This window comes from Puntigrus tetrazona, chromosome 10 (assembly GCF_018831695.1).
Source record: "Puntigrus tetrazona isolate hp1 chromosome 10, ASM1883169v1, whole genome shotgun sequence".
Taxonomy (NCBI): Eukaryota; Metazoa; Chordata; class Actinopteri; order Cypriniformes; family Cyprinidae; genus Puntigrus; species Puntigrus tetrazona.
The window spans coordinates 9,399,841-9,416,456 of NC_056708.1; the positions used below are offsets into that span (position 1 = coordinate 9,399,841).

Here is a 16,616-nt window from a genome sequence, read left to right on the forward strand (position 1 = left end):
TTTGAATGCCTTTTATAACATTTTCTTGATTTATTCTTGGTAGTATTGCATAATGTCAAGTAAGGGTCAAGTGGAAAATAGTAATAATAGTCTCATGATTCATGACGTGAAAAAGATTACGGTTATTGCACTCCTTCTGTGACCAAAGGTTTTTCTCCATCAATCAAAAGGGGTATTATACAACAAAAGTTTCCTTTTAACATGATTTATAACAAATTTGTCTCACTTTTCTAATTTAAAAAGAAAACAAATCTAAAATTGCAAATAATTGCAATTCATTAATTCACACAATCATTTATAATTAATCTGGTATCAGTGGATTTTGGTAGTTTTGAATTGGATTTTGTTTTTCTGTAGTGACTGCTTGCATTGCATCTCATTTTCGTAAGCTGCTGTGGGTTCTGTGGTCATTACGGAAAATCTTTAACTGGTAAAGTGACATCCTCTAACCAAAAAAAACAACAACAACTTTTAAACAAAAACAAGCAGCACAAGAATCTAAGAAAAGAACTTTTATTTAATGATGCTGTTAGAACATACTAGACTAAACCTACCATATTCTTTATTATATTTTATAATATATATTGAACACAAAAGTGATTATCGTAGACTCTGAGATCTACACATTGTATACATGCAAAATTCATGGTTCTGACCTTAATATCAGCAAAATTGCACAACTGTAAAATTTGTAACACTAAAGTCACGTTTTTAAAATTTGCAAGGTAACAGGAAAAAAAAAACAAAGCAAAAACAGAACAGCTACAGTACAAAGAGCAAACACCTAATTTACCCATTCTCAAAGGGTATTTACATGTACAGTATTTGACAGACAAAAGGTCAGTTAACTCACTACCTTCATGATAAAGGGAAAAATGGTTTAGTAAAATTTAGACACCCACACTATTCACATTTCTTCTACTGGTGTATATTTAAAATTCATTTTAGCATTTATTTTTAAAATTATGATGCTTAAACTAAGTTAAGCCCTACTACAAACCAAAAAAAAAGAAAAATACTAAAGAAAAAGTATTCATTTCATTCAAATACATAACAAACAGTCCAGCCCAGCCTTCAAAGAAAGGTCAATAAAAATTCTGTTCTACTAATGCAGAGCTCTAAACCACAAGCTTGTCTTGATTTGAGACGTGAATGTCTTCTACAGGAAATTATCGGAGAGTAGAGCTGCCACATACTTTTTGAATTTACCCATAATTGCGTGGCGCACCTTTTCCACGCGGAGCACTACAGTCTACAATGTTTGTCACACACTGCACACCCTAGGTCGCACGGTTTTCAATATGCCTGCCCTCTATAATTCACAATGAGTTACTGCCAGCCTAGTGGTGGATGCAGGCCTGGCTGCAGAGGGAAGCTCGATCCAGCAGCTGCAGGGTAGTTTGTGAATCCATTTGGCTGAGGAGGGTAACTGTCGAGCGCTGATGCAGAGTGAGCCTGCAATCACACACACACACAAAATTAACATTTGCAAAGAGCAGTAAATTCTTAAAAAAAAAAACAAAAAAAAAACCTGCTCATAAACATAACAGCAGGCATAATAACATCAAGTGGCCCTTCAATGGTTAAACAGAGCCACAGCCTCCAATCAATAAATAGCTACCTGCAAAAGAGCAGATTGCATGGCGGAGTTGTGAAGACCAGAGAGGGCAGCAGGAGATGCTGCGGTGGAGAAGCCGGGCATTCCTGGGGGGAAAGACAGCAGCCCTGGGAAAGCTGCACCTCCAGGGGCCTGGAGACCACCACTTAGCCTGAATGACACATTAGGCAACATGGCATAAGCAATTAATAATGCATTTCTAATGATTATCTTACTAACAAAAATAGACTTTTTTTTTTTTTTTTTACTTATTTGAACTGCTTTTCCACTGCATGGTACATCGTGGCTCGGCTTGTGTTTCTACTGCGGTTTAGTATCGCTTTAAGTGGGGGGGATTTATACCTCCTGAAAAACATTTTCATTCCGCTTCTCTGCTGTCTCTGCTGCTGTACTTCACAGACCACTAAACGGCCATTTTGGTTGTTAAAAACGTTGCGTTGCATCCTTCTCTGGCCTTAAATCCTTAAATCTAGTGGGTCTGGTGTTCTGTATAGCAAGTTCATTGACGCAGGTAATGACGATCATTCTCCTTGCTCAATCAGTAATTAGCAGAGTTTACATGTCACATTTTGGTACTGGTACAGTTTGCTTGCAACCTAAGCTGAGGTGTTACTGAAAAAAGTGCCAGGTACTGTACCCAGCGGAAACCCCCACCCATGGTGATCTGTACCATGCATTGGAAAAGCACATTAGTTTCACAAAAATCTGTAAAACTAAATTCAAAGCACGTGCGCTATCACACATTTGTGCTCACTATAACCGTGCTTCTTGACAGCAATAAAATCACATGTTGTATGTTGCTGATGGGCTTGGCATCTAAACTTTAAGGTAATCAGCCATATGACCATATATTTGTGTTTGTGGCAATGATTTAACTTTGACAGTCGTTCCCTATCTTTGAGGAATGTATATCATTCTGACAATATGATAAATAGAAAAGATAGACTTTAACCTTTGCAGAGCATTTCAACTGGAAAATGTTTCACATAACCGGTTCAAAAACCCAGTGACCCGCCTGAATCCTGAGACAAATGACCATGTTGCTAAGTTTTCAGTACAATTATTAACATTTGTACACTGTTCAGTACAATTATTAACAGAAGCAGTGGATAAAACAGTCCATTAGTGATTAAAATGAACTATAGTTATTGATACCTTTTTCAATATATATATATATATATATATATATATATATATATATATATATATATATATATATATATATATATATATACACACACTTAACTAATCAAGCATAATTATGCTTCCTATACTTTAATGAAGCCACTGTGTGGTGCACCTATAATTCTGTTTTGGAACGGTTATTTTAATAATTTGGATGACACATTAGTTCTATTCCTGTTGATCTACCTTTCACCAAAGTTCAGCCCCAACCCTGCTTCAACACAAATGAACCATCTTAAGATCTTCACGAGCACTTCATAATTACAGACAGATGAACTGAACTATGGTAGGTAGTTCTCCAGGAAAATGGGACCCCTGGTTAATCACTTTCTTTTTAGTTCAAATAATCCAAAACCAATTATGCTCCAAAAAGGATACCATCCTGCAGAGTTTAAACACACCTGAATAAGCTAATCAAATCTTAGATCTTCTATTAATCTGTGTTCAGGATTTCTTAAATAACAGACAGGTGTGTTTGAACTGCAGTCTGCAAAAAGGTATCCTCTAGGAACTACCTGTGTCATAAATCAACACTTAAATAGTATAATCAAACATCTTTACTCATTAATACTACATGAAGTCATGCAACAATTAAACAAAAAAAAAAAGTACCCAGCCTGGCCAACAAGGGCAGGGTTGAAGTTAGAGCTGAATGCAGAGGCAAATCCAGGAAGCACAGGAGAAGAGGAGGGGACTCCTGCTGCGGCAGCTGCTGCGACTGCTGCTGCCTGGAGAGGTGCAACCGTGGCTACTGAAGAAGAGGCTCCTGGAAGCCCCATTAAGGAGGATAGCACTGGACTACCAGCTGCAGCTGGCCCTGAGCCTCCATAGCCAGGGAAAGCCGTATTTGAGCCAGGAGGGAGACCCGGGAAAACAGAGGGGGCTGTGGTCAACCCCAGGCCAAAGGGAGAGGGTGTGGGAGCGCTAGAGTGAGCCAGGCCAGAATATACAGATGAGACTGGAGGAGTAGGAGTGGATGGTGTGGAAATGGAGGACTGGGGTCCAGGTAAAGGAGACATTGCTGGAAAATGCGGAGCAGGGCTGCTTCCAGATTGAGAGCCCAGTGCTGAGAAAAGACTGTGGAGTCCAGCTACACCAGCGGTGCTGGGTAAAGAAGATTGTGGCGAGGCAGCGCCTTGAGCCATGCTCATAGGTCGGGCAAGAACAGCAGAGTTAGGCATTACTAGAGAGCTAAGAGAAGGGGTGCCAGAACGCGAGGGACCTTTGAAAGCAGAAGGAACAGGACTGTTGCTTCCACTACCTCCACCATGCCGGGCCATTGAGCTAGCATGTTGCTCGCTAAACAAAGCTCCAGCAGGGCTACTCATGGCTGTTTGGGAAGTCAGTCCAGGAGAGGGCTTAGGACTTGGAGCCGCAGGCACCACTGGTAATCCACCAACACCATGCATGTTGGGAGTAGAGCGTCCAGGAGTGAGAGAGGACATACCTGAAGGTGTGTAACTACGGATAACTGAATGTGACTGGGTAGAGGGAGTGCCAGGGAGTGAAATTGCTGACTGGGAATCTGAGGAAGGTGGGTAACCCTTCTTTGAGTGTAATCCTATAGATCCATGAGGGTCACCAGCCCTGGGAATAGATGCGAGTCCACTGGAAGGTGTTTCTGAGCGTGGTGCACCGTGGTAAGGAGATGGAGGCATGTTTGTACTTGGCCCTGGTGTTCCACAGGGTGTTCCAGATGGGGTGTGACTTTTGATGACTGACGGGGTGTTTCGACCAGAAGGGGGCATGCCAGGGAACGGGGAAGGAACTGGTGTGGTGTGGCCACTGGAGTTTGAGGCAACCTGGGGAGAGCCAGCTGGGAGAGGAGGCCCTTTGATGACTGAGGGCGAGGGGGCAGGAGAAGGGCAGGGGGCTACAGGATTCTGGGATGGGACCATGCCAGGAAACACTGGAGTGATTGGTGTGGTAGGCTGAGGCTGGGAAGTGACTGGAGTAGAACCGGTGGCGTTATGAGGAGAGATAGCAGGTGTGCCGGAGATGTTGGCGTTTGGATTTTGTTGACTGACTGGTCGGCTGTAACCTGAAAATATGATACAAAACAATAAAATATTAAAAAGAGGAAAGTCTAATGAAATCACAATAGACAAAAGGTACCACATGCAGTTTATTAGTGTTGGATATTAAAGAAAATTATTATTAGAAAAGAAACGAGAGGTAATTCAGGAAATTTCCCAGTCCTCTAGCTGCACCATAAAATGCACAATGCAGCAAAGCAATCATTAACGCTCTTAACATGGACTGACAATATACAACATAGCGGCCCCTTGTGATGAAATTAATTTGGCAATAAGTTGTTGCATACCTATATTAAAGAATTTTCAGGGGAAAAAAAATGTTTCCTAGGATTGTATTAAAAAAAAAAACCAACAACACAAGAAAACATCTTGGATACAGTGAAACACTTTCAACTATTTAAGGTAATGCCATCGAGGCATTGTGATAATATGGTACTTTCAAAAATTCTAAAGGTTTTAGGCATTTTACTAAGTATAAAACATCAGCCTCGTGACATTTGCACATTTGTGCTCTCAAACTTGAAAGTGCATAGTGTAGTTTACTTCTATTGCAAGTGCCTTAAAGTGACCACTTTTTTTTTTTTTTAGAACTTTACACTCACACATAGATTGTGTGCTCTCTATAATCAGTCGTGGCATATGGAAATGACCGTATTAGCTCAGTTAGATCAGTAAAGAAACCCCGGAGAGAGTTTTAAGCATGGAGAAATTGCATGCTATAAGTGCCGCAGGCAGATTTTAAAGCATGCTGTGGTGAGGTAGCGTCTACAGACAGCACTGCAGTCACAGCTGTTAAAGGCAGCACACAGCGCTAGCAGCTGCACGTTGTACCTGCCAAATTGGGAGTGGCTCGGTAGGGTGGGGGTGGCACACTGGCGGTGATGACCCCACCCACTGACACCAGACCTGCGTGGTTGTGTGCACCTGGGCAGCATTCGGAGAAGAGGGTAAGAACATTCTATATCCAGTCCTCCAAATTAACTTTCATTTCGACACATTGCTGGCATATGCATGGTCTACTGTTTCTTGTACAGGGAGATTATAACCCATACAATTTATTCTTGATCACTTTATTCTAATCTGAAGAGTCTTACTTGGAGCTATGGTTGCATGTGGCCTACATGGTGGGATAGGGTATGGCACAGGTCTGTGTGGATTGTAGGTTGATGGTGACTTGTAGAAAAAGAGAGAAATGGATGTAGTAAGAATTTAGTTCACTATTCAAGATCACGTTATTGGATTCTTAGCCATTACTGAATAATAATAAAACCTTCAAAGAACATATGTTTGGGAAGTAGCAGCGGTCCATTAAAACATACCGGTTTGCTTGGTCCAAGGATACGTGCAGCAATGCCCTTTCCATCTAGGGTCGTGTCGTCTCCATCCTTTTTGGCAGGCAATCCCTTGAAAAAGTTCCAAATAAAGCCGCACTTAATTTTAAAGAGCTCATTGAAGCAGTATGCATTTAATACATTCCTTATGTGAAGGACCTTACAGGGAACGTCCCAGTGACCTGGCTGGGTTTGCCTTTGGGGTAAGGGTTGCCAGGGATCATCCCGCAGGATGAAATCATCGCCACTGGAGCTTTACACCCCACTTTACACACCTTAAATTACAGACACGTACTGCATTGAAATCTTCATTCATTTAATACAGCCCACGCTCGGCCACAGTGTACGGTTTGTAAATTCACACGAACGAGCGAGTTTTACCTGCTCTAGGATTTTTCTCGCACACTTCCTCTCAGCGAGGTGAGTACGGAAGGCATCCTCCACAGGACGGTAATTTTGAGCATCAGAAATATTTCTGTGAAGTATACATCACACATTTACATTTGTTGCATTTGCAGATGCGCATAATTTCTGCAGCACGTAACTTACAGAGCTATGAGTTCCAGTACAACAATTCTGTCCTTTGAGAATGTGAAACAATTAAGGATGTTTGCAGCCTTTGTTGTCGGAATTGCAACCATTTTCTGATGGACAAAGCATGTTATGCAGTTAAATGTAAGCGATTCAGCTCAACTATCAAGACTGCAGATAAATAAAATCGATGAGAAACAGAATTCTTACATGCTGCAAGGCCTTGACTGCCTTTACTTGCGGCTCCGCCCAGGAGAAGTATTTCAAAATGTCAATCACCTGAGAAAGGAAGTTTTACAGGTAAACAAGAGACGTTACGCAGAATTACAGGTCTTACTAAATCAACATACCTGTTCACTGGAAAAATACCCATGAACCTGCTCTATAGCCTTGATTCGCTGATCTGTTAATACACACTTCAGAACAAACAAAAATTACAGTATTAATATGATCCTCTGTTGCATATTATAATAACCACAATCAAGCAAACTGGTCACAAATGTATTTCCAGAAAAGAAAAGACGACACGCATTATGCTGCAAATATAAACTATACCTTTCTAATTTCGTCCAAGACGATATCAAAGGATTTCTTGTCCATCTTCTCTGTCGATGCTCTGATCACTTGTATTGATTACCAATTCCTCCTACAGCATCTCAATGACGACCCTTCGTTCACCTGCTGATGGGATACTTCATGCAGTAATCTTGTTATACTTATTCACAGCATTAATGTTTGAACTCGCCGACTTTCTGCATATGATCTATCCTTTTAACGAAGCCAGAATCATTTCAGAGAGGTACAGCAGGTACGACAGAAGGCTGGCGGTCTCTTTAAGTTCAGGCTGGCATCATGACATGAGGAACAACAATAGTCCAGTGCTAAATCCACGCGCTCCTCAAATGCACCATTCTTCACATATATGCATGTATTTTATCGTGTTTGCACGATTACAAATTTCGCTAAGGCGATTCAAGATCATAGTTCGTGCGCTGGGTTTTTTTTATTTTTGATATATCGTCGCTGTTTGTTAGGGTTTAGCAGAGATGCTAAAGGCTGCAGTTCGTGTGCGACTTCCTTTGTCAGGACCCCGAAGTGAAAGAGTCTGTTTTCAAATACGCCTTCAAATGACTTTTATTCTTATGTTGAAATAAATGGCATTTTCTAAACCATTTATAATTCATAATTCAAATACTAACATGTATTTTTTCGATTTCTCATAAATATCGACAATTCTTTTTAAAGATAACGGACAAATTAAGCAGGTGTCAAATTCTCATAATGGCGAGATTTACATGAAACTGATACTATTAAGTTAACTTTATGACTTCTTATAAAACGCAATAAAAGCAATGCGAAGAGTGAAGTTCTGACGAATTGTCGGGGTTTTTTCAAACAGGCGCATTTCTGGACACCTAGGCGGAAGTAAACAGCTTTATGTATAATGCTCTAGTGCTGTTATTCACTTTTGTTTTAACATTTTGTTAAAAATGGACAGGTTTGTTTGGACAAATGGGCTGCTTGAAATGAACGAAACGTTAGTAATTCAGCAACGAGGAGTGAGACTTTACGATGGAGAAGACAAGGTATTTTTTTCGTAGATAGTGTGGTTTCAACTGAAAGTTACGAAATGTCGAACATGTGGAAGATACTGACCTGACAATGATGTAAACCTTACAGCGAAACACATGCATATTTTAGACGATGCTGTTTCCATGTTGTAAACTGTAGAATTAGAACCGGGGTAATGCAAAATACAGTAAAGAGTTATGCATTGCTTGAATAGATGGTGTATATAATAATGCTCAATATTATCCTGTTTCCATATTGACAGGCTAAACTTGATGTGGGAGTCGTTCTTCTTAGCACCCATCGCCTTCTCTGGAGAGACCAGAAGAATCATGTACGCCATGTCCAGTATCTGTTTATTTCCTTTTGTATTGTAAAGTCATGTCCAATTTTTTTTTTAACTTGTATCAAACTTTTCTCTCACTCTTAAATGTCACATTGCTTTAAATGTATAACAATGTCTGCAATATCTAATTTCTTTGTAGGAATGCTGTATATGCATACCCTTGTCACAGATCATATACTTCGAGGAGCAAGCAGCCGGCATTGGAAAAAGGTAACTGCACTTTCACATCAGTGTGCAATTAATGTGTCATAGTAACAATACTGGGAGCCATTTTTTTTTATCTATATTTTAAAATTAAACTGTCACCTTCCCAATCCTGTGCCAAGTGCCAAGATTGTCATTCACCTGCATCCAGCCCCGGAAAATAAGGATCCGGGACCCTACCAGCACAGCAAGTACTCTTACATAAAGCTGTCCTTCAAGGAACACGGGCAGATTGAGGTCAGTAACTGAAGGGGTGACGTCACAAATATTACAACTGAGATGATGCTTAGATTAAGTCTGCTTATCACTCCGCTCAATCTGTCTTAATACAGGTTGAAGTAGGCACTACGAGCAGTCATGACATTTAGAGAGGAACGACGCGGAAGTGTTAGGTGTAAATAAGATAACTCGTGCTGTGTTTGTTGTGTAGTTTTACAGACGTCTAACTGAAGAGATGACTCAGAAACGATGGGAGAATACACCTGTCTCACAGCCCATCCCCACAGGAATAGGACCTAAGGTTAGGCTAAACTGAATCTTTGAATGATACAACAACAACAACTGTTTTGTTTTATTATTTCTATTAATTTTAAAGTTTTTCAATAACATTGTATTATTTTGCATATATTTATGCATTGAACATGATAATAGTTATTCCAATTATCGCGACTTGTTTTAGTATTTGCATGTATATTTTAATTATTTAAATGTTTTTTTTATAATATTCATTAGTATAGTTTAAGTTATCTTTTATTATTATGCTTTTAAGTTTCTATCTGGCTTTAAATTAAATTAGCTTTAATTTATAATAACATCAGCTTTATAATATCAGTTATTTTAGTGCTTCAGTTCATTTATGTCAGTTAATTGCCAAAGCAACATTTAAAATTTTATTTTTCAATCAAATATTTGTATGAAAATTTTTTATGTCAGCTTAAATTGCTAAAAATAATTTTAGATTTGGCTTAACTAACGGTAACATTTTAGTTTTTATATATATATATATATATATATATATATATATATATATATATATATATATATATATATATATATATATATATATATATATATATATATATATATATAGCTGAATAATGGATTAACACATTAGAAATTGATATTGTTTTCAATTAATGGCACCATTTATTTTATTGATTTGATAAGCTTGTTTAATAAATTGCTAAAGCATTTAAACGTTTATGATTTTCTTAACATATATAAATAACTAAGGCCATCATCACCAGATACAGCTGTCAACTGTATTAGCTGCAATTGGAAAATAGCATTAATTATTTGAAATAAATATTTATACGGGTGTCCATTAGTCAGTTACATACTCTAGATAATCTGATGACACTTTACGAATAAAATGAGTCTATTAATTGTATGTTGAATAAATTAAGATGCAATCCCTGTTACATCCTCAAGGTGGCACTGTAATAACATCGTTTTCCATGCGTTACTTGTGATTTGTGCTGTTCAAATAATTACAAAATGTGGTTTTACCCATTGATTTGTTTATTTATTATATTTTTTTAGATATCTTGAAACATTCGTATAGTTGTTTTTTCTATTTTACAAGTTAGTATCTCGTAAGGAACAGGCCGTGGCCCTGAAGCAGTAACCCCAGGGCAAACCCTTTCCTTCCTGTTCCTTTGTTATATTTGTTTACATGTTTTTTTTTTAGTTATTGTTTTCGCGTGTACATGTTTAACAAAGAGCGAGGCTCATTTTTCCCTCTCCCGCTCTCTGTGATTCCGTAGGCAGGAAGAACGCGCGCAGTAGGGATTGTGGGTATTGAACGGAAGTTGGAAGAGAAAAGAAAAGAGACAGACAAAAACATTTCTGAGGTAAGAAAGAGAAACAGACTGACAGGTAGTCGAATATAACGCACAGTGCTGAGATAATCGGGAAAGCCGTGGGCGCCATGACCCCCCCTTTTAAATGGCCCTTGATGTTAAAAGAAAGCAGGAGCCTGTTTTTAATGCTAGATGACCTCATAGCTCTGATTAGCTTCCTGGCACAACTATAATGGAAGATAAAAAAGAGCGTGCACAGCGGTGGCATGTCCTGTTAGGTGTGGGCACACCCAGTGATTTACAGGTGATTTCGGCCTTTGATAAAGAGCTGTTTTGATTATCGTTTCTATTCTGACATCTCTCAATTCTTTCAGGCCTTTGAGGATCTCAGTAAACTGATGGAAAAGGTCAGTCACTCAGTTCGGCCTGTTATCATAATACAGCCATGGTCGAGTTTATCGCTCTTGATTCAGCGGATCGCTGTCTTTCCCTGCAGGCCAAAGAGATGGTGGAGCTCTCCAAATCCATTGCCAACAAAATAAAAGACAAACAGGGTGACATTACAGAAGATGAGGTGAGCTTGAAGAGCCAAATGTGCTCGGTTTTCTGAAGCATCAGCGTTTGGTCATGTGATTGGTTGAGATATTTGACATGGATTTTACATATTACTGTTCAGAAGTTTGCAACGGTAAGATTTTCTTTTATGGTTTTGAAAGAAGTGTCTTATGTTGAGCAATCCTTCAGTGTGACAAAATGGTAAGATTGAGAAATATTGCAATTAAAAATAATTGGTTTTAGTTTGAATTAGGGCTACACGAATATTACAAAAATCACAATCTTCGATTGTAATAATTACGACGATGACAATTAACACCTGAATGATGTTTATACTATTATTTGAAGCAACTGCATGCCATTTTTTACAAAAACAAGCTGAAAACGCTGAAAACTTTAATGATTTTCTATAGTATTAAGCCTCAAATGTCAATTCTACGTTGTATTGGTTTATTCTTAAACAGAAGAGCAAAACTATTTTTGCTAGTAAAAATATTATATTGGTATTATAATGTTAAACTAAAACTAAAATGAAAACAATGGAAAAAGCCTTAAGATAACATGCAGAAAGCATACAGAATAACAAATGTGGACTTTAATGATTACATAATTGTGGCATCTGTAATTGTAATTGAGATTCTAAAATCAATTATTATACAGCCCTTAAATAAATAAATAAATATATATATATATATATATATATATATATTATTCATGTGATGGCAAAGCTGAATCTTATTATTCCAGTCTTCAGTGTCACATGACTCTTTCTAATATGCTACTTTGAAACATGATCTATTATTAGTAATTTTGATAGCAGCTGAATATTTTCTAATACATTTTCTGGGGAGTCTAGAAAGTTCCACAGATCAGCATTTATTTGAAATCGAAATCCTTATAAAAAGTCTTTTTCACTTTGAAATAATTGAATGTATCCTTACAGGATAGGACTATTAATAAAATGTTTAAATTAGTAGTGTATACACACATGAACTTGCAAGAAGAGCCTTTTTATAAAGCGGTTTCCTCCTGAAAGTCTATTACTGCTTCGATCCTGCTTAAGTTAATAGGCTTACTTAGATTACATGTCGATAACAGCTGTTATTTATTATTTATTGTTACAGTTAAATGCTTCTTTTTATTTGGCCTCCATATGCACAGATATGCTTCTCGAACGTTAGACATCAATCCGTCTCTCATCAGTAAAATACTACATTTGATTATGTACCTGTGTGTGGCGTTCTCTGGCTCGGTGGAGTGTCTATAAATCCAAAGCTTGGCAAACATTGGCAGTGTAATCCACAGAGAGCTCAGAAAGCCCGGTCGCTCGCAACATACACTTTGTACAGGGGCATCGAGGGCAAGGAAACGAGACGGCGACATAAATAGAAGCTAGAATTGAGCTGAAAAGCAGCCAGGATCGAGATCCTCCATGTTTCCCAAGTGCAGCATCGCATCCAAATAGACACAAATATTTATTGCACAGAAAATGACCAGTTATTACAGAGGTCCACAATCAGATGAGGAAAACAAGACTTCGCCACATCTTAAAATGAGTTGATGTTTTTGTTCCATCTGTAGAAATGTTGAAGTTCACATGCTAAAACTGGAATTTCTCAGCATTGATAGTGGCCTGTAACAGCCAAGCTCGCTCATTTTTTTTCTTTATATTTAGTGTAGAGCTGCAATTAAATTTGTCATGTTTGTTTTGTGTGTCCCCCGACAGACTATCCGCTTCAAGTCTTATTTGCTGAGTATGGGTATAGCCAACCCAGTGACCAGAGAGACACATGGCTCAGGAACACAGTACCACATCCAGCTCGCCAAACAGCTGGGAGACATGCTGCAGGCCCCACTGGAGGTAAAGCTGTGTGGTTTTATATATTTCTAATGCATTATCACACAGCTAGCACCTCCATCTATGTGTGTGTGTGTGTGTGTGTGTTAGCTTTGCAGTAATAACCATACGACTATACGTTCTGTCTTACTTGGCGATATTATCTTCTTTCTTATTCTGTCTCTCTGTAGGAGCGCGGAGGAATGATGGCCCTCACTGAAGTGTACTGTTTGGTGAACAGAGCCCGTGGTATGGAGGTAAGGTGAAGCTGTCTTGTCATTGAGTTAATCAGATCTGATCCTGATCTCCTTCTCAGCATTAAGAGTGAAGCTGATGATGGCACAGCCATCTGGAGGGTAGAGAGCAAGCTCTCGCTTTAAATGCGACTGTGATGCATTTGGTTTGGTTTGCATTAGTGCTGTGAAACAATTAATCACATCCAAGATAAAAGTTTTTGTTTACAAATATATGTGTGTTCTCTGTACATTTATTGTGTGTGTATACGTGTAAATACACTCATAATGTATATATTTATGAAATGTAAAAATGTTACACTTAGTTATATAAAAATGTGTATATATATATTATATATATATATATATATATATATATATATATATATATATATATATATAAATATTATTATTTATTATTATTATTAGATTAGATTTTATTTTTTTTGAAACACCAAAGCTGCATTTGTTTTAATAAAATAATAGTTTTTCTATTAATTTAGAATGTATATCGCCATGCTATAAATAAAGTAATTTGTTCCTGTGATGAAAAGCTGAATTTCCAGCATCATAACTCTCACACTCAGTCTTCAGTGTCACATGGTTCTTCAGAAATTATTCAGATAAGCTGATTTGATGCTCAAGAAAAATGTATTTGTCTTTTGTCACTTTTCAACTAAAACAATTTAGCGTGCATTCAGGGCTGTATTTAAAGTATTTCATAATTTAAAATTTTTTTGATGTATACACATGTATTTTAAATATCTTTCAAAGTCATTTATACAATATACATATATATATAAAAATATAAATAAATGTCTATGTAGTTCTATGATGGTGTATTTTTACAGCCTGGATAGATCTCTCACATATTTCTTCACAGCTTCTCTCTCCCGAGGACTTAGTCAATGCCTGCAAGATGTTTGAATCGCTGAAGCTTCCTCTGCGGTAATGGCGTGAGCGTTTTTATTTGTGTGTGTGTGTGCGTGTTTGCGTGAGTAAAAGCGAGCAAATGTGGATGTCTTTTGTAGGCCGAAGCAGGTCAGAGTGGGATCGGTCAGCCACTTCCTGGCAGACTTCCTGTTTTCAGGACCCATGTCCGCCCCTCTGTCTGTTGGCTGCATTTTGCACCTTTCAAAAGAAAACAACCATTTGACTCGCAAACCACAATTAGGTTTAGCATACGATTAGATTACGAAGCAACGGTTCTTAAGTAGCCAGCAACGTAAACATAACTTCTCTTTCCCTGTCAGGTTGAGAGTATTTGACAGCGGGGTGATGGTGGTTCAGCTCCAGTCCCACAGTGAAGAGGAAATGATTGCCTCAGCTCTAGATAACGTGAGTGCCGTGCCATCATTTTCCCCCATCTGTGAAATCACTTATGTGGCCATTCAAACATCACACAGCAACTTCCTGTCATGTTTAATTGCAGGTTCGTAGAGTGGAAATTGGATCAGATTTATAACCACAAACTCATACAGCCAATTTCTTCCTCTTCTATTAAATGGTTGTGGTTAGGAGAGTGAGAGAAGTTTCCCTTTTCATACTCCTAGAAATTGCATGAAATGAGCCACCTTCAAAGTGTTTTTGGACAAGACACAGCTAGCAGATGTGATTGGGGGTGGTGTTTTAGGTCAAAGAGCTGGAATGAGAGGCGTATCAGATTAGAAATTTCCATCCTTGAAGAGTCCAAGACAGATGTGGTAAAGGAGAGGAATGTTCAGACAAAAAAATCAAAACAAGCATATTTGAAGATCATTTTTACATGACTTGGCAATTATTACTCTCTTCATCTTAATTCACCCATTAAGTTTGGTATATACAGTAGCCAGGTGAATCTCACCAAACCAGTTCAAGATCACACCTGGGTCATATCTTATACTGAAATAAGAATATTTAAGAATATTTTGCATCTAAAGTCATTAGAATGAAAATCAAGCAAGTTTTCCCTCAAAACTGATGTTACTGTGATGCAAAATTACAAAATCTCACTGGAAATGGTCAAATTTGTTAATTGGGAAAAAATATATATTTATTGCGTATGACTTGGAAAAATTATAGAGATTATATTACATGATATTATATTACATTTCATATATAGTGTTGTCAAATGATTAATCACGTTTAATGACATCCAAAAATGTGTGTGTGTGTATATACACACATGCATGTATAGATTTCAGAAAAATGTATTAAATATATATAATTTATATTATAAGGAATACAAATATATTCATGTAAATATAAAAAAAGCAGTACTCGCATTTAATTTAGAAGTCAAATGAATTTCACTGGTATGGAATTCATTTTCTTTAAGAAAAATTTTTGTTGCATTATTATATTTTGGGCACAAAATTTATCTTTGAATTTCATTTTTTTTTTTTTAAATCAAAATGTATTTATGAAAATGAATGTTTTCAACTTTTTAATTGAGAAATTTGCTTTATAACCTGTGACTTCATAACCAGTATTGTATACGTTTAGCTTTAACAATACCCCTAAACACAGAGCGGTGGTTTTGGTGGGCATCCATCTGGTTTAATTGAGGTTTCCTTTCTCTCTTTTTTTTTTTTTTTTTTTTTTTTTTTTTTGCTTTCTTCTCCCAGGTGTCTGATAAAGGCTCCCTCACAGCAGAAGAGTTTGCCAAGCTGTTGGGGCTGTCAGTTCTCCTTGCTAAAGAAAGGTACAGGAGACATCCTTTTCCTTATTTCATCAATAATTCATCCCTCAAGTGTCTTCTCGCTATTTTGATGTTTTGCTCTTCTTTACAGGTTGTTACTAGCTGAAAAAATGGGTCACTTGTGCCGAGACGATTCGGTAGAAGGACTGCGTTTTTATCCCAACCTGTTCTGACGGATGAAGCCGATATGTCATCGAACCCCTCTGGCCCGCGGATCCCTCTCAGAACTGATAACTAATTAGCTCTCACTCTGGACACAAGTGGGCACCTACTCTCCACTGTTTGTCAATAGAGTCTTTCATGAATGTTGGTTAAGGTACTTGAGTACGTTACAGCATCGTTTTTTCCTGCGTCTAACATGTTTAGCGGTTTCCACAGCCTCTAATGAAAAGGGGATGACAGAAACGATTATGAGGATGCAGAGGACACCGTTGTTGATATTGTGGGACTCCAGCGCATTTTCTATCCTGTCAGATTGTGCATAAAAAAGCGTGCTTTGCACATGCATCAAACCGTGTTGTAAACAAGCGAGGAAAAAAAAACACATTTTCGATTAAAATTTTGAAAAATAACCTGAAAACCTTCATCAAAACATTGAAATAATTCAGTTTTATTTCTGTTAAAAGCAATCTACCTTTCCCCTCACGGAAGCATGAAGTCTTCCATATTTTTTTGGACTGTTGTGTAAA

The 16,616-nt window shown here is 37.8% G+C and overlaps 2 protein-coding genes across 3 annotated transcripts; one reads left to right on the forward strand and one right to left on the reverse strand.

Moving 5' to 3' along the window:
• Positions 1-499: 499 nt before the first annotated feature.
• proser1 (proline and serine rich 1) lies at positions 500-7,959 on the reverse strand. 2 transcript variants are annotated; one of them, XM_043250711.1, is made up of 12 exons: positions 7,257-7,959; positions 7,052-7,117; positions 6,912-6,980; positions 6,720-6,814; positions 6,552-6,645; positions 6,335-6,445; positions 6,159-6,242; positions 5,934-6,012; positions 5,671-5,763; positions 3,416-4,844; positions 1,622-1,769; positions 500-1,455 (listed from the first exon to the last, which is right to left on the reverse strand). In XM_043250711.1, exons 1-12 carry the CDS (start codon positions 7,299-7,301, stop codon positions 1,330-1,332), a joined length of 2,439 nt encoding a protein of 812 aa, XP_043106646.1. In that variant the 5' UTR covers positions 7,302-7,959; the 3' UTR covers positions 500-1,329. The 2 variants fall into 2 exon arrangements, with proteins under 2 accessions (XP_043106646.1, XP_043106647.1); XM_043250712.1 differs by lacking the exon at positions 5,671-5,763.
• Positions 7,960-8,081: 122 nt separating this feature from the next.
• On the forward strand, positions 8,082-16,499 carry vps36 (vacuolar protein sorting 36 homolog). The gene is made up of 14 exons (XM_043250718.1): positions 8,082-8,287; positions 8,536-8,604; positions 8,756-8,826; positions 8,943-9,057; positions 9,251-9,340; positions 10,587-10,673; positions 10,997-11,029; positions 11,119-11,196; positions 12,904-13,038; positions 13,206-13,271; positions 14,131-14,195; positions 14,501-14,585; positions 15,854-15,930; positions 16,019-16,499. The coding sequence occupies exons 1-14, from the start codon at positions 8,192-8,194 to the stop codon at positions 16,098-16,100; spliced, it is 1,149 nt and encodes a 382-aa protein (XP_043106653.1). The 5' UTR covers positions 8,082-8,191; the 3' UTR covers positions 16,101-16,499.
• Positions 16,500-16,616: the final 117 nt, after the last annotated feature.

Coding starts and splice junctions, on each gene's coding strand:
- proser1 (XM_043250711.1), bottom strand. CDS start 7,301: ATGGACAAGAAATCCTTTGATATCGTCTTGGACGAAATTAGAAAG. Junction 6,815..6,911: donor CAGTCAAGGCCTTGCAGCAT/GTAAGAATTCTG, acceptor TTTGTCCATCAG/AAAATGGTTGCAATTCCGAC. Junction 4,845..5,670: donor AGCCACTCCCAATTTGGCAG/GTACAACGTGCA, acceptor TCATATTTTCAG/GTTACAGCCGACCAGTCAGT.
- vps36 (XM_043250718.1), top strand. CDS start 8,192: ATGGACAGGTTTGTTTGGACAAATGGGCTGCTTGAAATGAACGAAACG. Junction 8,605..8,755: donor GGAGAGACCAGAAGAATCAT/GTACGCCATGTC, acceptor ATTTCTTTGTAG/GAATGCTGTATATGCATACC. Junction 14,196..14,500: donor TCGCTGAAGCTTCCTCTGCG/GTAATGGCGTGA, acceptor TTTCCCTGTCAG/GTTGAGAGTATTTGACAGCG.